Source organism: Gymnogyps californianus, chromosome 3, assembly GCF_018139145.2.
Source record: "Gymnogyps californianus isolate 813 chromosome 3, ASM1813914v2, whole genome shotgun sequence".
In the NCBI taxonomy this organism is placed as follows: domain Eukaryota; kingdom Metazoa; phylum Chordata; class Aves; order Accipitriformes; family Cathartidae; genus Gymnogyps; species Gymnogyps californianus.
Window position 1 is genome coordinate 94,314,864 of NC_059473.1, and position 25,820 is coordinate 94,340,683.

General features: G+C 34.7%; 1 protein-coding gene across 1 annotated transcript in view; it reads right to left on the minus strand.

The window, feature by feature from the left end:
• Positions 1 to 25,820, minus strand: part of RIMS1 (regulating synaptic membrane exocytosis 1) — a 354,423-nt gene that overhangs the window by 96,415 nt on the left and 232,188 nt on the right. Inside the window, exons 25-32 of the mRNA XM_050894077.1 lie at positions 25,297 to 25,422; positions 21,123 to 21,185; positions 16,958 to 17,035; positions 16,505 to 16,618; positions 15,954 to 16,043; positions 10,320 to 10,403; positions 5,880 to 5,957; positions 3,469 to 3,540 (exon numbers count right to left, since the gene is read on the minus strand). Coding sequence (XP_050750034.1) covers positions 3,469 to 3,540; positions 5,880 to 5,957; positions 10,320 to 10,403; positions 15,954 to 16,043; positions 16,505 to 16,618; positions 16,958 to 17,035; positions 21,123 to 21,185; positions 25,297 to 25,422 — 705 coding nt within the window. The remainder of the gene's footprint in view (positions 1 to 3,468; positions 3,541 to 5,879; positions 5,958 to 10,319; positions 10,404 to 15,953; positions 16,044 to 16,504; positions 16,619 to 16,957; positions 17,036 to 21,122; positions 21,186 to 25,296; positions 25,423 to 25,820) is intronic.

Genomic DNA, 25,820 nt, shown 5'->3' on the forward strand with positions numbered 1-25,820 from the left:
TGCATACACTGCAAGTATAAGATAACCTGAAACATTTCAAGTTTGGAGAGAGACAAAGTATTCTAACTGTGCCTTTTTACTCTTCCTTGGTTTCCCAACAGTGCAGCATTTTGTAAATGGTACTACTGTATCTGCTGTTATTTCAGAAATTTCAATTTCCTGTGACATCATTTCATTGTGGGGTTTTTGGCTTTTTTTTTTTGTTTTTTTGTTTTAATTTCTGCAGACTTATGAAGTCTCCCTTCACACACCCAGCACAACATTCCCACAAGATACAGTCAAAGTAACCAAGGGACTGTCTAGTTCATATGACTATCATACACTGAAAAGTCATCCTAAAAAAAGAAGTATATACGAGATAACATGCAGATGCCTACCAAGGCAGGTTTGGTTTCAAAGCCATTTCATCAGTAACAGTTTATGTGGAAGTGCAGTCACAATGCAACAAAACCAGGATTCTGTTGCCCTTGCTATATTCTCTCTCTTAAACCCTAACGCTTCTTTAACTTAACTCCTGGCTTGCCCTGGTGATAACCATAACATTCTTGCAGAGACTGAATCCCCTGATTCTAAAAGATGCTTACGATAAAGCAGATGAGCTGAGTTCTGAAAATGCCTGTTTCTCCACAATGACTGTAAAAGTAATCCATGCTAAGTATTGCATGCAACCAGCTTTTAAGCATCTCTTTTATCAGATGTTTAAACATCATAACATCCATAATGTAAATATGGATCCCACTCTGTGCCAGAAAATGCTTGCTTGCTTTTACTATGAATGAATGCTCCAATCTAACAAAGTCATCATGTTCTCAGTTCTGATTTTTCTCATTTTAGAGGCTAAATATCCTGGAATTTATCTGTCCCCTTCCACGAGAGAAGGACAGAGGATCTGCTTAACTAAAACGAAGATAAATCAGGCTTAAGACTTGCATTAGGTGGGGTATTACATTGAGACGAGTATGTTACTTGGGGTGCAAATGAAAATAGATCTAAAAGGGAAGTGGAGAAAAACTAGAACGGAGTTAAGGACTTGCTGGCCTAGGAGAAGATCAGTTACTGAAAGGAAAAAGTCTGTAAATGGCTGATCAGGAGAACAAGACAAAAAGGAACAAGCACGGGAGACAAAAGCTAGTGTATGACTGAGGAAACGAGACAGAAGTGAGGTAAGAAGTATGGAGAGGAGAGGACTTTGGGAGAGAAATGATACCTGGTGAATGAGACTGCAATGAGCACGTACGTGTGTATCTCATCCCCTGGTTCCTCACAGAGGAAGGTACCGCTGCAAGCAGCAAACCTATTAATTCAATTGGCAATGGAATCCTACTGGTTCCAGCTCTGCCTGTACACAAGAAAACTCAAATTCCTTTCTCTTCAGACTGATGCCTCAGTGGCATGTACTAAATAAAACATGCTGCCACTTATGGAACTATAAAGAAAAACTAAGAATAAGAGAGCATCACCAATCCAGCACACCCCTGGCACAGGGTCCTATGTAAAATGTAGCAAGTACAGTTAAAGACTGTATGTATCACAACATATATGACAGGTAACCTCAAATCTGGCATTTTGGGGTGATCAGTTAGGGCTGAAAGAAAACATTTTAGGATTGGGATGAACCAGTTTTACCACAGTTTTGCTTATTCATACAAGCACAGAAAATGTTTGATTTTCATGTCATCAGTTTTATTCCTTCAGAAGAGTTTACTGAATCCCATCTTGAAGGCTTATCTCATCAAATTAAGAGAACTCTTTAGGTCTGTAAACTATCCTGAAAAGGTTTGCTTTTTCCCTTTTATGTACATTTCCTAAGCTATCACAATACGTAGAAAATTTAATCTTACATAGCATGTTGAAAGGCTCTATAGAGAAGCTGATAGCATGCTGATATCTTATTCCAGTAATCTGCTTAGCTAATAGTAGACAAGATCTGCAAATTGCAAAATAAAGACCAAATCTAAGACAAAAATGGATATTTGAGGAAGAAATAGTCTTGAGTTATATTTGCCATTTGTCAAGAAAATTAATTGCCTGTCCTATTATCAAAACTTTCTGGCACTAGTGCAACATTGTAGCTATGATGAAATACTAAACTACAGCACTCAGACTTATTTAGACATTTGTGTCTCACATCTAATAGCAGTGAATCATTTTATGGAAACAGAAACCTACACCATGTGCCATGGAGATGTAAAAAGAAGCAGCACAATTCATGTTTCCCTATGCTCTTGTTGCACTGGGTTCATTGCTGAATGTCTGTCAAGAACTGTGAGCTCCTTTGACCTCAGTCCCAGTGGCTCCCCTTACTCTTCAGAAGTTAGAAAAAAAAGAGGGAAAAAATGGCTTTAGTGATCTCAATGGCAAAACTGTCCCTGGTTTAAACACAGCAAGGATTTCAGCCATCATTTCGGTAATTTCTCTGGTCTAAACTGAAAAAGCAACTGGGCTGTTGTGACAATAGAATCACCAAAACCAAGACAAATGTAACCATTGCTTTTGGATCATGAACGATAATCGGGGACTTGAAGCAGTAAAATAAAATAAAAGTTCTGAAGTTTTGCTACATAACGTGCATTTTCATTGAAAATAAAAATATGTCTGTGTTGTTCATGGAAGTTTTTCAACCCTCACAATGTAAACAGATGTACATTTCTCCTCTGCTAATCAAGATAACATAAATCTGTTTCTGACAAAGGCAGGATCTCACCCCTCCTCACTGCTCTTATTTCAGCCAATACACAGTGTTTAAAACTTAACTTAACGTACTTATGATTTAGTATATATCTTTATTTTTTTCACTTTTTCTTAAGAACTTGAATACATAAACCCATACTACTGTAGCATCAAAGCTAAAAGTTACAATAATACAAGTATAGGAAAATGCAGTGAATACAAAGGTTAAAGTCCCAGTGTTTATATTAACCTTATGTAATGACAAATTGTAAAATTTTCTATACATATTGAAATGTGTAACTTAACATTTTGGTATTATAAAGTGAAATTAATTTGATCAGAGACATCTTGAATTATTAATCTGTTAATATATTTTTTTCATCCTCAAAGTTACTGTAAAATAGACGAGATTTTTTGAAAAAAGATCAGTGGTAAAGCGCAGGAAAGGTTTAGTCCCATACTAATGAAATATGCTATGCATTTCCAAATTTCATCTTACAGAGATCAAGATAGTGGCAATGGGTCTCAGATTTTGGCTCATAAAATGGATGGACTGCTAGTCTTTACCATTGAGTTTATCTGCAATGATGGAGAATGCCAGAAAAATTCCATATGTATGCAACACAGCAAGCATATATAATAATATAGATACAAATTAAATAATACTGTAAATTACAACAACATTACTTTTAGTACTGTCACAGATGTTCTACTTTAAAAGTCGTATTAGAGGTATATTCCAAAAACTGGAATCAGATTGATTATAAGAGATGTTTACTCATCGATCAGCAATCCTACCTTTCTGTTTCAGTTGCGGAGCCTTTCCTAGTTTGTTTTTGGCTGCTATATCTTTCCACTTTTCTGGACTGCCTGTGAAATGACATGTCAGAAAAGAAATAAACAAAGAAGAAAAAGAATATAGAAATATGAAGATTATTTATTAATGTATTATAAAGGTAATAACAGAAACGGTTGACAGATGAAAAAGTGACAACTATCATCGTGAACAGGCTGGTGAACTCGAGGTTTAAGACACTTTGCACTGGTTAGGTTTGACTGAGGCTGATGGTGTGAAAGTTATGAGGTACCAAAACAGGGGAGATGATAACATTAATCCTGACTGAACCTGCAGCTAGTTCCCACTTCACAGTTTGTATTTAATCAGAAACAATGCCTCCTCATAGGCCTTTTAGTCGTCTCTTAACAGCATGAAAAACAAATGCAGAGTAGACAGCAGGAAAAAAATGTTGCAGAAAGGACCAGAAAATACTAATTAAACATAAACTTTAAAAATTGCTTTTAAATCTAAATTTCAAAAGTAAAACAAATACTGCATTGTATCAGATTTAAATAATGCTGTCACTATATTAATAAAAAGTTGGCTTTTCAAAAATTTCACTGTATTAGAACTTGTTAAATTTTTTTAGAAACAGTTTAAAACAAGTCTATTTTTTTCTAGTCAATATAAATAAGTTAGAAGTGTATTTCATTCCTTCACTCCTTTCCCACATAAATCTTTTATAGAATTCATCCGACATTTGGATAGTGAGACACTAGGTACCTCTGACAATCTAAGCATTTACTTAGATAGTAAATAAGAACAATGAACAGTAGTATGAGTCAATAAATGTAAGAACGAAGGCAAAGCATGTTTCACCATTATGACCCAGGACTATAAACATACTATGAAAATCTCTGCAAGTCTTGTGTGTTTCACAACTTTCTTTACTATCCATAGTAATGTGAGCATTTACAAATTAGGGTTTACAATTTTAAACCTCTGATAATCATGAATATATATCAGTTTTTTTAGAATAAAAAGTGCATACAGTATTTCAGGAGGGGTCAAAAACAGGGAGCAATGCTTATTCATTGATAGACCAGAAATGCTGACAAACCCTAACTTGCATCTTACACCAGTGCAAGAAACGTGTATAGGAACTTGCAATGATATAATCAATGTCATACATTAAGCTATAAAAGAACTACTGTGGGCAAAACAAATAGATAAAAATAATATTTAAAAATATATATTTTCCTTTTAAACCTTTGTGGTTATAAAGAGTAATCCAGTGTCTGAACTGGAAGATACCTAAACAGCTGTAACACCAAATTATACCCAAAGACTATAATCACAGTGGATTTTCAGGATTTGTACCCACTGCAATATTTGATGAGCATTATATTGTGACACACTATGCTCCACAACAAAGAAAATACTGCAGCAAAATACAAAATGCTTTTTGCATGAGCAGAGGTCATTACCTGATGCTTTCCAGGCTTTAAAAGAACATATTTTCTTACCAAAAAATAATATCTCAGATTAAAAATTAAAATCCCTTTTTTCCTCAAACTATTTTCTCCAGATTTAATTTTTTTATATTCACATTGCTTTTTAAGTTTTTTCTTTACCAGGACAAATACAAGGTGGATACACAGGGAGACACATATTAAATGCTGCAGCTTTACTTAAAACCTAAGGTTAGCAAAGTATTTAAAGTTATGGTTAGATCCACTGAATGCAGCACCATTATCACTTAAATGATGTCACCCTCTTCATTTTCTGCTTGGTTGGTTATGGGGCTGATTTTCCTCTTACTCCTTATGTCACTTGCTTAGACTGCGACATTATGTGCAATGGAGAAAAAGAGCACATAGTGACTACTCTTTGTAGGATGGAAAAGCTGAGAGTAGGACATGCTTTCTTGTGAAAAGTGACAAATGTATAGCACTAGTGAGCTGAATATACTTATTTCTCTGCTCTCTGTGCTGTCCTTGCAAGCAGTACACATTAGAAGTATGTTTAAAATCACAATTTCCTTTCTGTTTCCTTCCTCTTGCTAAGATAATGCTGTATACAATTCCATATAGCTCAACAGCCTACTACAGCACTCACAGTCCTGGCTCTGCTTGAGCACACTGTGGGCATTGGCAGGTACATATTCACAGGTAGGCATCCTTTCATGCCCATATACAATGTACGAAGAGTGCACTGCGGATAAGAACACTCATGTCATACCCAAATTTACCTCTTAATTGTACTTTATAGGGGATTAAATATTATCTATGAACAATACATGCATATATGTACTTATACATAAAAAGAGAAAGAAACTAAATATCTGAAAGTATTATGCAGACCATATGAAGAATATACTATAACCAATACCTCATTTACTTGGAACTATGATTTGAGTAAATAAGGATACCTCTGTGCTGCTCCAGGTTTAGCACTTAGGTGGTCTACACTGTCCTGTTTTGGAATGCAAGACTCCAGCGTCCTTGTTCTTCACAAAATTTGGAAACATGGATGTGAATTTGGACAGAATGAGCAGAAACAGAGAGATGGTCACATGCAGTGAAGGTGGAGACATGCAGTCAAATATATAAACCAAAAGCATTAAGGCACTATCTGCTGAGAATGGCTAGATTTCTCATTTCCCCTTCTGTTGATTTAATCCATACACTTTAAGGAAATGTTAAAATTTTTAGACATAATATCAACAATCTAAGATGCAATAAAGAATGAAAGACACAACAATATTTTTAAAAACCTTTATACTCTACGTGCTGAACAGCAGCACTGTGGCTTAATAGTTGCCATTATCCTTCTTGAGAATTAATCTACAGTATTGTTCATTAAATTACTATATAAACCTATACAGAACATCTTCCCTTAGGAATTTGAAAAATGCATATTTTGTCATTATATTGTGAAATTCTCCTGAAAATGCAAGTAAATTTCACAATTTCATATATTTTGATGAAAACTTCATATTCTGTTGCCAGCTGGTCTGCTACAGTAATAATTAACAACAATTCAATAGCAAAGTAGAATAACTGACTTTTTTTTTTTTAATTCAAATAAAGTTCAGAATATTTCTTAATTTCTCTATTATTGTCATTTCTGCTGAAGCTGTTTAAGAACCTCAGAATTTGTTCACAGCTTCCAATTTGGCATAAATATTATTAGCTTGCTGGTTTATTATTAGTTTTTTATGGAATATATGGTAAAAAATATTTTTCTTGATAAGGTGTATCCATGTAAGGTTTTTTTCAAATATCAAATTTGGCTTTTAATGAGAAAACTCAGCAAAATTTGCAATCCACTAATAATCTAGGGTATATAATAAATTTGCATCTATACCTCCATTAGGGTGAGGAAATGCTAAAATTTCTCTTTAAGGTCATAAAGCTACCAACTGTCACACCAAATCACTGATGAATAAGGCCTTGTTACGTATATAGACAAGCACTATATATTATTTTATATACGGACAAGCTGTTCACAGTTCATGTTCCAAAGACCCATGTGCCTCAAAATATTTATCACTGTTGAGTGTAAACAAAATCTACACACAGAAATACGACAATATTCCTATAAAAATTAAAAACTACTATTCCTAAAGTGACAAACTAATGTTTTTTATAAAATTCAGTGTCTAACATTTAAAATGATTTATTACTGTCTTGTACAAGAGACCTCAGTGGTTTGCAGTGAGCCTGTTCATTTATGTAGCCTTAAAGCCATCAAGAATGTCATGTTTAATACTTCCTGATTTTTCCTGAAGATTTCTGAAAGGCTGGATCTACATGGTATGTGAGCTGGGAGGTCACAACTACTCTGAAGGCTTGGTAGCTCCTCACACTCATTCCTAACACTTCAGTTCATGTCTTGCAAAACTGTCTCCCTGATCAAGTCACATAGTTGCTAGAAAGATGGGAAGGGATCATTGAGGCCCAATCAGTCTGCCACTGGCAGTGCACAGCACACCTCAAGTTCTCCTTGTGAAAGTACCGGAAGGATACTTGCTCTACAGCTGGCTTCAGAAAGACTCTTGGACAAGCATTCTTACAGATGCATGCATGACCGCCAAAAAGCTACTTCTCTTAACTGAAAGTATAGGAGAATTAATTTTTTAAAAGGCTTATTTTATCCAGTCTTGGTTATATGCTGAAATTATAGGCAGACTTCTCAAAAAGAACCGTCTGAATAAAACTCCCACCTACCATTAAATGCTCAACTTGCATTCTCCTTGTTTTTATCATCACTTACAATTTCACAATTTCGCAGTTCTCCAGTTACCAGAAAGTCCTTCACTTTAGACAGACTTTCTAATTCTAATTTCTAATATAAAAACCAAAAAACCTCCCAGCAATGAAGCTATCAAATTCAAACCAAAAACTATTCTTTAAAATGTCTTAAAGAAATATATGACGCTAACCAAACACTTTTTAATTATTAACATTGAAATAACACATAACCCATATCGTCATCTTGTCAAGGTACATCAAGGAGTCACTTTTTCTGATATGGCAAGTGAACGAATTCCAGAATAACAACAATCTTGCCAAGACCTTTACTAAAATTTATGTTATGAATCATTATCAATAAATACAATATTGCAAAAACTGAATTTAAATGATCAAAATTAGAAATAATGCATAAGTCATATGTTTAAGAAATGTATTCAGAAATAGATCTTCTTGATTGCACCCTATATGCAAACTGGGCCACTTTGTAAGATAAGTCTGGAATGTACTCAAATGAAGACTAAGATGACATCTGTAAAAGTCAATTAATCTGTGAAAATACGATTTGAAAGCGGTGATAAACAGTTAGTTAGTTACCCCTGCTGAACCATCAGACATTCATTCTCCAACACCCACTGCATCAGTTGTCAAATTGATACAAGCACATCTTAAAAAACCCATGAATTATAGAACTGAGTGGTGTTGGCCAGCTGCCAAAGCTATGGGAAATAATCAGAATGAATGTAAACTTAAAGAGTAGAAAACAAAGGTAAAGCACCTTTGATTCCCTCACTGATACTCTCTCTACAGACAAGGTGGGCTATTATTTTGTATTGGGCATGCAATGCAAAGAGCCCAACATTCTCTGAATTTCTCTTAATCTGGGAGAAAGATCCTGGAACTGGGAGGCTGCAACCAGTCATCAGGATTGAGCTTAGCCTAAACTCCTTCTAGGTTCATCACTGACTGCATCACTGGGATTTGGTGACAGGATTACCTGCAAGACTTCCAAGCACAAGAAGGCACTGATTTCACTGAGAAAATTAGACTGCTGTTTCTCTAACTCAAAATCTTTCCCATAATAGATTCTATATCCTACAGATGCTTTACTGTAATATGTTTGCTAACAGGTATTAGATGATTTCAGTCTTTCTCCACAAAACTTCAGCTGACATCAAAAGGCTTACAATTCTGCATTAAGAATGGCAGTATTTAGATGAAAGCCTCATTTCACTGGTATGTGATATGATTATGATTTAATTTTAATCACTTCAATGACAACAAGATTTTATCAAGTCTGATCCACTGAAGTCAAAGACAGTCTTTCTATCGACTTGAAAAATGGGAAGCAAAATTACTTAAAAATTACTAAAAGACACAAAGTACATTTGTAAACTATTAATAGCTGTCCCATCAAAGGGATATGTTGGCAAAATTTCTAGAAATGCAGTATCTGTAAGGGGGAACAATTTTGAAATAATGTTTCACAAATTTAATTTTATAATTTATAATGCTGTCATACTCAAATAAAAAAAGAAATGCTATCCAAACACAATCACACTCTTCCCACCTTGTATTAGTGGAATACATCTAGTATCAAGCAAACAAGACAAATTACAGTACAAATGTAAGTACTGTGGATAGACTTCAGCAGAAGGTGAGCATTAGCACTATAGTAACTGAGTTTTATCCATATAGCAGTCTTACAGTTTTAAGTGTATTTTCATAAGAGTTTACATGTGTATGGATTATTTACATGAACCATCTGTATCCTGTCATTTACTGTAACACAAAAAATTTGAAGGGAAAACTTTGAATTTGCATCTCAATAGAAATTATAACGTCTGCTTAAAAACCCCCCAGATCTATCTGGAAAAAAAATACCCAAAAAATTACTACTGCCGAAGTAATGGAATACCAAAACTGATTTGAGTAGGAAGTTCATGACAAGAAAAAAAACAAAGGTTCTTCTATTAATCATAGGTGGTATTCAGCATAAAAATTTATTTAAAGCACTGGTGTTTTTAACCAAAACCTACCTTGTTAGGAAAACCTGCTCGCTGGAGACCATCCTGATTCGGACAGAATTTACGAACAGTGCCAATTTTTACATAAGTCAACTAGCAAGTGTTACCAAAACTTCCAACATATCAGTTTGTGGGGTATTTTTCCCCTTAGGAACAGTTTGTTAAGAAAAGGAAAAAAAAAAAAAACCCGATAAAAATAAAAATAAACACCTAGACAAGAATAGGCTCTACAACAAATATTTATCATATTATAAAGCACCACAGTGAAAACACCACCAACATTTACAGAAGCAGGTAAAAACAGACTAAAGAACATTAACACAGATGATGTGCTGTTGTATTAGACATCTTATTTCATGGCTTGTGACCATTCAGGCAAACAGAAAACTTGAAAAGACATTAATTCCTAGGTGCTTTATAACAGTTCAACAAAATGCAGAGATGATATCTAAGCTGCTGTTTTATTTTGGGCTTCTGGAGGTTGTAAGTCTCTCTTTACATATATGCATACTTTTAAATTTCAGTATACTCCTCTGAGAGTGCAAGATGCAGTAAGCCACTTTTCAACTGGGAGGAGCTGACTAGTACCTGTCATCCTCCGGAGATGCATGCTGGATATGAATCCTGGGACTAGTAGGTCGTCTCCTCTCTAGGGAGGGGGACCATCTACCCCTGTTTGCCCGTTCAATAAAACAGGAAAAAAATAGGATATTTAGTTTGTGATAAAATTAAATATATGGGATTTGGGACTGGAAAAATACCCCAAAAAGTAATGAAAGTGTGTCATTTAATTATTTTTTCAAGTAGTTTTCTAATCCCCAAGATTATTCTTACGGCTGCTTACTGCAGAAACATTACAGCTGAAACAAAGAGAAGCTATGCCCAAAGACGCAGAATTTAGACCAATATAAATCTTTTACATAGTGTACCATTAAGTTTTCAAATATTCTCAAATGCTAGACTATCTAAAAGCCTGTCATTCACATAGAAAGTCATAATTCCAAACTAGAAGAGCTTTTCAAAGACCATATGATGGTCATTTTCTGTCGACTACTGGCTGGTATTTTGTTAAGCCCATCTCTCCTAGCTCTTTGCACTGAAAAATGCATCCTCAGTAAAAATGTAGGACTATGAATTATAGGAAAAATTCTAAGGCATAAAGTGACCCTTTTCTGGAATGCAATGAGAGAGTAAAGGTAAATTAATTAGCTACAACTGAGCTACACACATTTGTGTACAAGTACTGGGGTAATTTTTTTTCATTTAAAAATATATATTGAAAGTGTGTGCAGCCAGCTTCCTCTTCTGTTCATTTCTCTGTATCACTGCAGTACATGACAGCAGATTATGTTGTATAATTAAATTTAACAAAAAGGACCTGAATTGTGAATGAAAACTGCTGTCTTACATGATTTTTTTCCTGAAAAGGCTCATTTAATTTAGAATGATATATACCATACTATAGACTGGTGTTGCTTATTTTGTTGGGATGTTATGTGGTTGTAATAGTATAAGCGTATGTATAACAATTTACAAAATCAAAATATACTGATTAATTTACAAACAGCAAAATGTTTACATAAACTCTGCACAACTATCTAATATTTCACTTTCTGAGGCATCCTTCCAGTCCATGTAATAAGGAAAAGGGTTTGATTTACGGAACATGCAAATAACAAAGGTTTCAAGGAGATTAGCATCACTTGAACAGTTAGGTAGATCTTTCAGAAGTTTCAAGAGCAAATAGGTTGTTAGTAGTTAGTTTCTTTTTCTCTCCAAAGCAAGAGTTAAAGAAAATGTTAATGCATCAGTGCACTCAGTCAAAGCCCTTAATATGCTGATATCCACTACAAATATTAAACAGCATTTGGCAGAATTAACTAGGTCATGCAGTATGAACTTTGAGAACATGCTCTCTTTCACTGAATGTTGAATGACCATGAGCCACAGTACAACGCAGACAAACATGCAATAACCTATTCCTTTACATGGTTGAAAAGAACTGGAAACACAATACGTTGCATACCTAATGCAAACAGTTATTTTACGGTACTTTATTTCAAATGTAAATGGTGATATTCAACATAACTGTTAAAGGCATGCAATATAAACACCTAATACTTCAGACTTACTAAAAAACCTTAGAAAAATCAACATGAAATCAGGACAGGTCTTAACTGGATCAAGTGACAGCTCCAACTTCTCTGTTATCTATTTATGAGTAGGTAATAGGTAACTGTTCAGCTTTGTATCTCGTTTAGGTGGTAGTGACCAGCTCATAGCAAACATCCTCAAGATCTTTGAAATGTTTTGATTTCTTCTGCAGCAAAGCACCTCAGAACAAATCTAACACAGCTGCTGGGCTGCATTTTGCAGATATGCTGACCCTGTTGTACATGAACTAATCCCTGGGCTGTGCTCCTCGGTTTTATTTGCTCAGATCTCCACTAACTAACCTCTCAGGACCAAAGCATACAAGCAGTACCAATCTGTACAACTGCTCTAGTGCTAACTGCTAATACACACAACAATTGCTTGCAATGTAAGAAACTCAGAAGGTAAATAAAAGCCACGCTACGTATTATTATGTAACTATCACTGGCTGCAATCTTAAATCAGTCTGGGGAAGATGCTACTATGATGAGAAACTACTGCTGAATCAGTTCAGATACTGCACTTAAATCTCATGCCTATGTGCTTTCCTGACTGGAGGCTGGGGGTCACAAACAAATTTCTCCGTTCTAAAGAAATGGTACCCAATTTACAAGGAAAAAACGCAGAAATTTTGAGACACAGTGAAAAGGACAATAAAATAATCATATTAAAGGAAGTAACAGCAGCAAAAACATTTTTAATAGCATTAGAGGATATTTATGACTATATTATAAACTAACATATGCCTTGCAGATCATCACAGGAACTTCAACAACCCAATCGTTTTGAAAAAAAAAAAAACAAAACAACAGCCTGGAATAAATAGGAGGGGGGGGGGGGAAAGGTAGGCATGGTGCAACTGTATAGATGTATTAGTAGGGGCTAGATATTTTTGAGTATCCTAGCGTATACTGTGCCAAAGAGAAATATATGAAGGATTAAGTTCTGTACCAAACCATTCCATTTACCAAAAAACTTTGGCAAGCCTGTGTCAGGGCAAGGTCAGTTTGCCAGTCAAGTTATACAGACTTCTCTTGCTCAAATGATAAAGCTTATAGCAGGAGAAAAGAAATGTCTTTTTGTTGTTGTTGTTTTGGGCTTTTGTTTTAGTGCAACTAACAAGACTTGTATATCCCAAATTCATATATACTGCTGAAAGTATTTTTCTGCTGGTATATGTGGGTCAACAAAATGACTTTTACTGGCAAAGCAGCATCTTAAAAACCAGTAACTACTCAGACCATTCCAAATGACATGAATGATGTTGTATAGAGTTTAAGGATCAAACCCATTTCCAACAAATCATTGACACAGAGAAACAGGGCTGTACTGTCCATCAGTTACACACAGCCAATACCATTTTGTTAAAAAAAGCTCAAGTGGACCATTTTAACTCTTGATCTCAAATACAATCTAATTTACACCCTCTGACACAAAAGGTTGGGAGAATAAGTAGAAATAATTTTCCATAGGTGAGTATACTCATAATTTTGTTGAAGAAAATATACAATGCAACATTTAGAAGTCTATCTTTATATTTTGAGAAGTGAAAGTCTAAATTTTTACATAAAATCTACAATTCCATTTGGGAGGGGGAGAGGAAACACCATGGAAACAACTAACAATACCTTCAACATAGGTCCCTCAAATATAATGTTAATAAAGTGGTGCTGTATAGATTGGACTTCACAAAACCAAATAGTGTTTCTCTTTGCTACAAGCAGGACCAACTCTACACCTGACAGATGTTTGTCTAATCTCTTCTTAGACGTCTCCAGTAATGAAGTCGAGACAACCTTTTCCATATCGTCTATTATGGTGTTTCATTATACTTGCTTCCAAAAAATCTTTCCTACTGTTTAAGATGAACCTATCTTACTGCATTTTAAGTCCCTTATTCTCATCTTGTCCAGCACAGAAACAAAATGCTTTCTACATACTTTGAACTTAATTCTGTGTTCTTCAAACTAAAGACTCCTCTATCATTACACGCAACTGATCACTAACCTCACGTTAACGTGTAAGCAGATACATTCAACAGTGGAGAATTAAATCTTCTAAAATTACTTTCCCCCAAAACAAAAAGATTAATTTGGTGGTTTTTATACATTAAATATAACATCTTCCTCCAAAAATCAGGGTGTGTTGCAAAAACATCATCTATGTCAGAAGAAAAGAAAAAAAAGTATGTCCTAAATCCTCTGTCTGAGCCCCACAGATTTTATTATTTTCAACAAAACCATCATGGAAAATTTGAATATGAATTTCCTAAAAAAGAGTTTTTCTGCACCCACATGAAGGATCCCAAGTCAAAAGCACCTATATAGGACTTCTAAAAGCAAAGTAAAAGTTTCATAGTGATGGACAACTTTTCTGGATCAGGCCCACAGATGATTTGGCTAAACCACGTGTTTAGTAGCAGTAGAGGCCATTAACACAGGCCAAACACTTTTCTTTACGAGGAGCTCATGAAAAATGCTGCAGATTCTGTGCAGTGCCTATTGGACAGAGGTTGCTGGACATGAATTATAAAGACATAATAGAACTAGTTAGCATCAGTGATAGGTGTAGTTTTGAGTATAATATTTTAACTAGATAGTTTACAATTGCCAGTTACTGTTTCATTGAATATTCAACTTGATGGGTGGCATCTTGAAATAAAAGTACAAAACATACTGCTCATGTCCATACGTTATTACATTAAATAGCTGCTTGTAGATGAATACAGCTGTATGTATCTACACACTTAGTTACTAATATGATGCTACAATATTTTTTTAAAAAATCTAGAATGATACCCTGTATTTCATTCTGAGAGGCCTTATTTCTGTCATACTTTTTTTTGTTTTTTAATAACCATGTATATATTATCTATGGTATCTTGAGCTTAAGCTTAAAAAGGAATAAACTGGTGTAGATCCATCTGAGATATCTCAGAACATTAGTCGCTCCTCTGCAACAAGGGCACAACTTGAGAAGAGCAAAGTTCCAATCAAGGAGCAGCGGGAAGTGGGGAGGAAGGAAAGGGAAATTTCACAGAAAACTTAGGAGAAACCTTATCTCAAAGAGAAAAGTACGTTCTTATTGCCTTTCTTCATAGGTCCTCTCCCACAATAATGAAAATGATGCAACTGTTACAACCACCACACTGTGGGTTGACTGACAGAGCAACTTTGCATTAACTGCCACACTAATTAAATGTGTTGCACAGATTAAATTGTAATTCCACCTTATTACCACTCAATGGGAGCCTATTATTGCCTTTAGTGAAGCTAAAATCTCACTCTAAAATGGTATAGTTCTTAGCCAAAAACACAGGTGGTGATGAAAAATTCCCTTGTGGAACAATCCCGTCTGCCATCACACCAGTAGTATTTGGTTCACCTAAGATTTTGAACCAAGCTATTGTGATACTAAAAATTCAGAAAGTATCCATAAAATGCCTGCGCAATGTGTGTGACACAACAATATTTCATTTAAATTGCAAACGTCTTCTTAAGACTTATGTGAGCCTTAATATAACGTCACAGAGTGAAAAAAACTTAATGCAGTGATTTGCCTTGTAATTGCAAAAGCAGATGCAGCAGATTACATTAAGAAAGCAATGAAGTTTGGCTATTTTGTAGAAAATACATCACTATACAAACTACAGTTCTGGTTTGAAATATGAGAGTTTTGTCATAATTTATAAATTATGTCACCGCCGTATGAGCAGTCCACAGAACAGGCAAGAAACAAACGTAATACTTTTTAGCAAATGATGGTGAAGATTAACAACCAAGTGGTGCTTTGTCAAAATACTTAACGCTGCAATGCTATTATCAGCATACTGAGGACTTTTGTAAACAATGACATCAGCTTGAATTAAAACAAGGAAAGAAGCCAGAAGCAGTTATAAATTCCAACACACAATTTACATGACATAGATGAATATAGGAGCAAAAATGTCTACAAATACCAAAGCAGACATGAATGTACAAGAATGTAGAATACTCATATGAAGAAAAACAAAACTGATAAAGATCACCAGCACAGGTGACAAGAAATTCATAAGTTTTTATTTTATACCTTTCTCGTTCTGGTGAATGCAAACTAGTATCTGGTCTCAAGCAGTTGGTACTAGCACTCCTAGCCCTGTCAAGGGAGGGCTGTAGTTCACTAGTGCCAGTGCATTGCATCCAATGGTAGAAGAGAAAGAAAAAGAAAACAAAGAAAGGAATACAATGTTAGATATTAACTCATAAAATAATGCTCTCTTTACAGAAAATGTAGAATCACAATGATTTAATTAAGGAAAACGTAAAAGAGCTGACTGGATGACAGTGCCAAGATTTGTTTAGAAAATAAAAGCAAACAAAAGACTGCTAGAAATTTTTTGCTAAGATCGTTGAAATGTTTAAAACTGAATGAGACAGAACAACATCCACTTGTAAGAAAGTGGAATGAGAAATATCAAACAATAAATTAAAATCCTTATTAACAGCAGTAAATCTTAAGCCAACATAAAAGGATGTGATACACTATATATTATGTGAAATCACTTTACAGTGAAGCTCATTTATTCTGCAACTCCATATTAGATACCAAACAGGAGGGGGGATTAATCCTTAGTTTCTTACCTAACCAGTAGATCATCTCCAAATTTCAGTATTTGTGAATTAAGGCAATCACGAAGGAGTGAAATATCCTGTCTAATCACGGATTTGGTCTTAGCACATGCAGGAAGAGTTGAGCTTTGTAAATTAAAATTATTTAAACAAAATGAAAATAAATTTAACATGTAACCAAAATCTTATACATAAACAAAAGAATGTAACAAAGAAAAACATGCAACATATAATTCTAACAGTGAAGACAACTCTACCTAATACAAAATGGTTTGGTTTGGGTTTTTTTGTAACGTAGTGGTTAATTTAAACAATTATATGAAGTTATTTTAGGATTATATCCCTTATCTCTCAGTTATAAAAACTGTATGAAACATTTTTATTTTTCTTTATTTAACAAGGCAAGACTATTTATTTTTTAAAAAAGGAACTAACTACTTAAAGGGGACTCTAAACACTTCTTACCTGTATAGGTTCCAGTGAGTACCATTTTCTAGCAAAGGCATCTTGGGTGGTAGTGTTTTATAATGCCTAACAGAACTTCTTGAATGTGGTGGAACAGAAAAGAAAACAACAACGCAAAAACATGCCAGAAATAAAAAGACAGGTAAAGGTAAGCCAAGACTGACCAGAACGGAAAATAAATGCATAATATTCTACTACATTTAATAGCTGTATGAGTAGATTTCTCAATATATGTTTTTCTCAACTCCTGTGACAGCTATCTGGGGGAAACATTTTTGTATTTACACTTTTGTTAATACAGTCGATGAACTCATGACAATACTAGTACAGTTCAGATTTTTTCCTTGTAATGAAAGTAATCTAAATTCCATTTATAGAGATTTTTAATTAAAATATACAAGCTGTTGTAAAGGATTAGGTTGATAATAAACCTGCTCTTTATTTCTCTTAGTGATGCCTTACTTACACCTACAGAGACTTTAACCTCGTCAGTAGCTAAGCATGAAAAGCTTGCTAAACCAGTGATACATAGTATCACAAACTTGGACATTATAGATGTATTAGCATCTGGCATTTTTGAATGTGGAAGTCTTTTGGAAGTGGCATATCAGCTTCAAAATCTAACAGTAATTAAATGCTATTAATAATAAGCTAATTAAAAAACCTAGGAGACCTACTACATCAGCCAGCACAGCAGCACTCTGAGATGTTACATGACAACTGTCTAATATCATCACTTACAGTACATGAGATTTTAGAACAGGAAATGTTTGCTTTATTATCCAGCTCTACCCAATGAACAAGGGAGAAATTTAATGGCAGACAGTGGCTGCCAAATGGGAATCATGGCCATTTAATGGTTAAGGGTTAATAACCAAGCTGTAACAATTTTCCACATACCCTATTGTTCTGGTTTCGGCTGGGACAGAGTTAACTTTCTTTTTAGTAGCTGGTACAGTGCTGTGTTTTGGATTTAGTGTGAGAATGATGTTGATAACACTCTGATGTTTTAGTTGTTGCTAAGTAGCGCTTATCTTAAGCCAAGGACTTTTCAGTTTCCCATGCTCTGCCAGCAAGCAGGTGTGCAAGGAGCTGGGAGGGAGCATAGGCGGGGCAGCTGACCTGAACTAGCCAAAGGGGTATTCCATACCATGGAACGTCATGCCCAGTATATAAACAGGGGGGAGCTGGCCGGGAGGTGCAGATCGCGGCTCAGGAACCAACTGGGCATCGGTCAGCGGGTGGTGAGCAATTGCATTGTGCATCACTGTTTTTTTTTTTTCTCCCCCCCCCTTCCTTTTTTTCTTATATTCCTTTTCATTACTATTATATTTCATTATTACTATTGTTAGTATTCTATTTAACTTTAGTTATTAAACTGTTCTTATTTCAACCCACGAGTTGTACTTTTTTTTTTCCTTTCCTCCTCCTCACCCCACTGGGAGGGGGGAGGGGGAAACGGCTGCGTGGTGCTGAGTTGCTGACTGGGGTTAAACCACGACACCTACCAAGACACAGCTGCGGTGCTATTAGCAGAAGGACCAGCAGCCTTGAGGATTTTGTAGCTTCAAGAACAGTCTGTCCTAATAGGACATTTTGATTCCTGTTAAGGCTTGGACCTAGGCAGAGCAGATCAACATAACAAACCCAGCTGTGTCTCAGACACGTGAAACAACTCTCTGCCTGGAAACCCCAGTGTTTGTAAAACCTTAAGGGATTTAACAGAGGAGCTTTGACCTTTCTTGTACAGGCTTAGCAGTCATCACTGCTGACATCTCTAACAGAGGTCACTGTGACATTGCAAAGTTGGAATAAAGGAATGGTTGTCCATCAGGTCAATCCTGGCATACTAGCAGATATTACCAATCAAAGTGGGTGTGACCTAAGATATGGAATGTGACAACCCATGGTCTATGGCATAGGTACACATGTCCTTCCACCATTTCTGCTGTTAGTCAATAATTGCATACAGATAGACAGGATGGACAGCTAGGACTAGCATTATGCTAAACTGGTGTATTAAACTAACCATATATCTTAACTTTGTAGCTTGGACTATCTCATATTAATATTTCTTTCATTTAACATGAAACCCTTAACATTTCTTTCCCATTTTAAGCTGAAGCTGTCTCAACAATTAATTAAAACATTTTTCAGCAAGCTGTCTAAAAAACAAGGATAAAGCCTTATAATGTTTCTAACACGAATAAACGTCAGGCAGCTGCAAATGAGAAAGGACAAAAGATGGCAACCAATGCGCAGACCAAATTTTTGTTGAAAGGGTTTTTAAGACTATTCAGTCAAAGATGGATATTGGCAATTTTGTGGGTATTATTCAAACTTGGATTAGGCTGTATAAGCCTCAGAGTTAAATTTAAAAAAATCAATCTATTGTCTTCTATTGCCTTTATATTCACCTTCAATACATTATTAAAAGTACCATTCTGTTTTATAGTATACCATTACTGTTACTTTAAAGGGGTGAATTTGTTACTTTTCTTGATCATAAAAAAATAACAGCAATAATTAGAATAAGGAAAAAGCCAAGAAAGGGCTGAACTCTCTGAATTCAGCGTAGCTCTTACCTAACTCCATTGCTGCCCATGCACAATTTTTAGCTGGTTAACTGGCCTCACTGGTTAGTAGATTTGTAAAACTATTGGAAATCTATAGTGGCTGGGCAAAGTGCATCAAAAGTTCGTAATACAATATTTACTTTGTGAATTAAATGAGAATTTAAGCATTGTCATTGAAGAATTCTAATGAAAATTATAATCTTTAAGAGGGAAAGGAAAAAGCACAGAGCTGGGGGTAAGGAGGGGAGTGAAGCTATAGAAGATGCAGCAGAAAGAGAAAGGCCATAGGAAGGAGGCAGGAAATATTGCTATTATATGACAATAAATGGACATAAAATAACAGGGAGTGAAATAAATGATTAACCTTTAAAACCTAAAACGTTGAGGAAAAAGCTTTTTTAGCTAAAGTATGAGAATGAAACTCTTTCTACTGATAATAAAAACTTAAATTTTAATTTAACAGCTTCACTGATGCACAGATTTTTTTGAAAGTTTTTGTATTTATTATTTTACGTTTATACTACTGTGCCTTATAACAGAACCCTATCACAGCATCAAAGATGCTGTTTCAAATTCGATGAAGAGAATTAAAGCAAACCAAGGCATATTAAAAAAAAAAACACTCTGTAGGGGAAAATCCTACACCAAGTAAATGAATAAGTACATCAGACAACATGGTTTTAAAAGTTTGACAGTTTTAAACATATAGCACTGACATAAAACTCTTAGCAACACCCAGATCCCAAACAGAAAAATGGTTAACTACTTGGTTGAAGTAGTTGAATGGTTAACTACTTCAACCTACATTTTTACTGAGTCTAAATGGAAGATCTTCTACATAATCTGACATGTATTTTTAACAAGGTCAACAGACGTAGTGAAAAAAAAGGGTGGGGGGAGCAGAATTAGATTTGTTAGATAAAGATATTTCAGTCCCGTTTAGTTTCACAACATTGGGAAGAGTTGAGACAGGGAGCTCCGAGCTTTGGAATGAGAGATTACTGAAGATTGAAGATGAGCCCAAACTACAAAGTTTATGCCTGGATCTAATTTATAGCACAATTTGTAGATGCAAAACCAAGTACTACAAGACCCCTCAAATCTAGGGTTCCCGGTGAGCCCTCATTAATCACTGTTTTTTCCTCTACAAGTGACCAAAATCAGCATGAGATTAGGTGTCACAACAAGTAAAGATAATTGACTTGTGCGTGGCTGTAATATAAACATAAAAATGCAAATAAAAGAAAAGATAAAAACAACTAAAAAAGGAATGTTTGAAATTATAACAACACTGTCATGCATTGGGAGATCAGGACTTCTGTGACTAGACAGAAAATCTACCACAAAATACAACTGCAAAATCAGAATTTCTTCAACTGCTTTAATCCTTACTACTGCAGTTCACAAACATATATACACATCTCAATCTGAATTAAAACAAACAAAAAAGAACAACTGACACCTGGATCACAATGTACTAGGAAGTTCTTTACTTACTGGGACTAAATACCACTACGGAAAAAAGTGGGGCACACAAAGTATAGACAACTAACCAGATGTGTTCATGATGACCCAATTCCTGTATTTACCTGATGGTATGCAGGCACTCTGCACTTCTTCCTCGTTTTGCTCTGGGCAGCATAAGAAGCTCACTGCACAGACAGGATGGGTGGTGAGTGAAACAGATATAATTATGAAGCATTAGATGACATGGGTTATGCCAATGATATGCAAATGAAAACATAAAAAGAAACAAGAAGCTTCCACCCAGATAGATAGTCTGATAATGTTCAAACCCAGACTGCACCTTTCAAAGAATATGAGCCAAAAAATGCCTGTGATAACTACATTTTCAACAAATTCCTTTTAGCGTGGCACCTAATTTTGTGGGATTTCTCCTTTTAAAATTCAGAAGTACTGTTTCAGAGCTCTTCATGACAAAAGGAATCCATAAAACAGCTACATTTCTCTAATAACCTCCTTTCTCATGAACTAATTAATGAAGAAATACCTTAGGAAAAAAAAGAATGATGCTTTTTTTCTTTTTTTTTTTCTTCCTAAGCCACAAAAACATACATGAAAAAGCAGGGTGGGTTTGCTACTAATTTACTGCAGATTGGTTTATGGGAAGAGTAACCAGTCACCCTTTTGGGAAAAACAAAAATATATGTTCACTGGAAATATTATGTTTGGCCAAATATACATTCTGACTCATAGCTCTTAACAGTATTTTGTAATGCAATCCTAAAGAAACAAAAAAAATGCTAATCAGCCATCAGACTTTCTGTTTCTTATTGTTTCCAATTGAGAAGATCAGCTGTTTATTCTGTTTTTCATTTACTGTAACCAAACACACGCTACAGCCAGCAAGATGGTAAAATCAATACATATTTATGCCTATGGTAAATATGACTATGATATGAAATATCCCTTGAATTAATCTTGTAGTTTTACGCACTTCAACACAATCAGAAAGACCAAGCTCCAAACCTCCTAATTATCATAAATATGAAATTAAAGCTAAACTTCATGGAAACATGCTATTTTAAAAGAAGCAAGGAATCATATGAAGTACTATGGCGACAAAGAGAGAAAAGGTTACAAAATAGATAAAGCAGCAGTTGTTCAATGTGTTTTGTGCTTCATGACATTATAAAATGACCCATTTAATTGATGCAGTATAGGTAATATTTATCTAAAATTCTAAACTGGGGAGGTTGAAATAATGGCTTGTGAGTCACGTGTGAGATTTAACTTTGCATCTGGAACCACTAGCCTGATTTTGATGCAACAAAATGTATTAAAGTTGAACTGAATTTTTTTTTTTTTTTTAAAGCAAAATTTCCATTCATAAGCTCAGAGGACTGATAGAATTTATAGGCAGGTTTCCAAATCACAAATAAACACGTATTTTAGGAAAAAAGTTACCATTTTCTTAAGAGTTGCGAAGTAGATGCAAAGTCCACATTAAATCATAGGGTACTTCGTTAATATTTACTCTACCTTTGCTAAGCCAAAGAGCATCTATTGTAATTGGCCCATAGCAAACAGTAATATAAAATTGATCCAGAAAAGGGATATAAAATAGCAAATCCATCATGAAATATTCAAGTTAAAAAAACAAAGCAAAATAATCCATCACAGTAGATTACCAGTAATATAAGAAGATACTGACAGTTCTATAATAAATTAAGTCTGGTTTGGAGACATTTAAAATAAAGATTATTATTCTAAAACAAGTGTTTTCTAATGTGAATATTTTAGTACACACATTAACAGATTTTATTTAGGAATAAAAGAAACACTAAAAAAAATTTCAAAAGCCATGCCCTTGAAAATTGGATGATAATCCTAAATTCAGAGCAAAGTATACTGCTTAGCTAGATTTCCTCATAAAAAGCTTTTCCTAACAGATTTATATATATATACACACACATACACGTGTGTATATATGTATATAAATATGTATAAAATAGGTAAAGTGGACAAATCCGTTCCACTGCAAATTTATCACACCAGATGCTTTAGTAAGAGACTATAATAACTATTTTTACAAAGATCTATTCAGAATATTCAATATTAATTTGGGACCAATAACAGATCATTGAGAAAATGATCAAAAGTAATCAGCAACTGTAATTGCTGCCATCTAACTATCGGGTAATTACTCACCTTTCAAACCAAGTTTATGTTAGGTATCTACATGAATGTACTTGTTTAGATGAAGGGTTCAGTAAATGAACAACACATAATACTTATACTACTCTTGATACTAATACGTAATTCTGAATAAAGACTTTTTTAAATCCTTGGATGCGATAGACAATCTTCCTCAACAAATCTGGTTTTGATCTTCCCTATGATGCTGCTCTTATGTACTGAAAGACAGTGAAACCTGCAAGAGTTAAACAGTCTCCACAACTGAAGAAATCTGGGGAAAAGATGAAAAGGAAAATGGGAAAAAGGAGACCACTGCAGACAAGATTATTACTCAAGGAGAGTAAGTACATGGATCCATCTTTAAATCCTGCAAACAAGCCACATACATCCTTCATGTCTGATCTTTAAACTTCTGAAAAGCATTTTCTGAACATTGAAAAGATCTGAAGACTGTGTCTTACTCCTCTGAACAAATCCAGCAGCCCATTGCTGCTGTGGCTCTGGTCTGATGGCTCATCTCCAAGAAAGCCTCAATGCAAGCCCTGCTCTCCAAGCATAATCCATGCATATATTATCATTTATATCATGGTTTGAGGCTTTACTCGAAGAAAATTTTCTAGATAGTTAACTGTCTATATTTACTTCTACTGACAAAAGCTACTTTTTAATGTCTCTTCCTCTTCAGATATGCTGAATAAGAAATCTATTCAATAAATATCTTCAGGAATCTTTTGAATATATCGCAACTTGTAATAAATAATAACATGAAATATTTGCAACAACTGGAAATTACTTGAATTAGCTTAACTATAAATCTGACTACTACGTTTAAAAAGTATTTCATTTCACCTCTGAAAGGAAATTCAGTACAACAATCCAACTTAGACAATTCTGTACATACTTCTTGCCTATAAAGTTGAATTTTAAAATGTTCCAAATAAATCATTAATTCCCATATGTATGTTATCACATTAAAAAAGCAAAACAGGCAAGATCATATACAAAACTGAACTAGTTTAACTGCAGAAGTCATCTGTTATTCAATTTCTATGTTGCTTCAAAACTGGACAAAGAGTTCCAGAGATTTTTATGGTTTATTCTTTACACATTTTCACATCATTATGAAATGTATGTTCTGTATTGAATTTACTGGATCATTCGGAAAGGTTTTGTCATCCTTACTTATAAAAAATGGTAACTTACTGCAAAAAAGAAAAAAAAAAACAAAGACTTTACTAGGACAATTGATCTTATATGAATGGTAAAAGTTTGCCATTATAGTTTAGCTATATAATTTTTTTTGAAGTAAACAAAGAACCCACATTGATAATCTATGTGACTGTCATCATTATGTTTCCCAAATACTGAACTGAAATATCTTTTTAAACTTCTTTTCAGCTGAAAAATAAACAGAAATTCCCATTGTCTTCCATTTTATTAGAATATATTCCTAGATACCTGAAAACAATGCCTACTAGGAGAGACCAAGCATTGTCTTGAGGAGTGTAGCCACTGCATGTATTCCAGGGAGAGATGTGTACGTGTCACACATCTAAGTTTGGAGATTTTTGCTAATTACAAGCACCGCAACTATCCTTGCTATGTTTGGGTACTGTACCAAGTTCACCAGCATGCTACATAAGATGCTGTGAGACTGCATATATAGATGTCCAAAATCTATAAGCACAGGAATGCAAATCATAGCATATGCAACTCCCAGCTAGTAGGAATGCATGCCTGGTATTTTGCTGGCTACCGAAACAGATAAATTCTGAGTTAGAAGAATAGCTAGGGCATACATGTAGATTTATGGTTTTCTAGCAAAAATCTCTGGGCTTCATTTATGAAACAAACAGCAGAATACTCTAGGACAAACACCCAAGAACTGCTACTCTAGATATCTGTTATTACTGTCAACCCAGTGCACAGTTTTACCAAAAAAGAGGTATAAATAATTTAACCATGACACTAGATTTGTCAGTTAGGATGATTTCTCTCCCTTCCCCATTACTATCAGTCGTGTTTCTACTGAACACTTGAAAATCAGGCAAACCGACAAAAACATTTCTAAACTTTTTTTCCAAGTTCAGGCTGACGATGTACCTTTCTTGATCAGACAAATACTGACTATCCATGTCTCTGGATCTGTAATCAACTGGAGTTCTGGAGGCATCATGGTGTCTAGTTGGAGAACGTGATCTTCTCATCTGATGAATTTCATCTAAACTCCTGAAAGGCAGAAATACATATGATAATCTTGTTTTCTCATAAACAACACACCTTAATGGATTACAGTACAAGTTCATTGAAGGAAGTTTTTAATCATTAAATTGTTATTCTATGACTTCTAAAAAACATATTGGATCCTAAGATTAAAAAAACCCACCTCTAAGTATAGAAAGCAGCCATTTCTACCATATTTAAAAGTACGTGCCTGTTTCTGGGTACACTGATGGATTCAGTAATGGCATTTTCAAAGCCTGTACTTAAAGAATAACTGAGATAACACAGGAACTGATAATACCTCACAGGAAATTAAGTTTTATGCATTTGTAGATTCATAGCCAGATTTCTAAAGGGCTGATTTTGGGCTGTCAACTTTTTGAAGGTATCTCCAAGTATTCTTT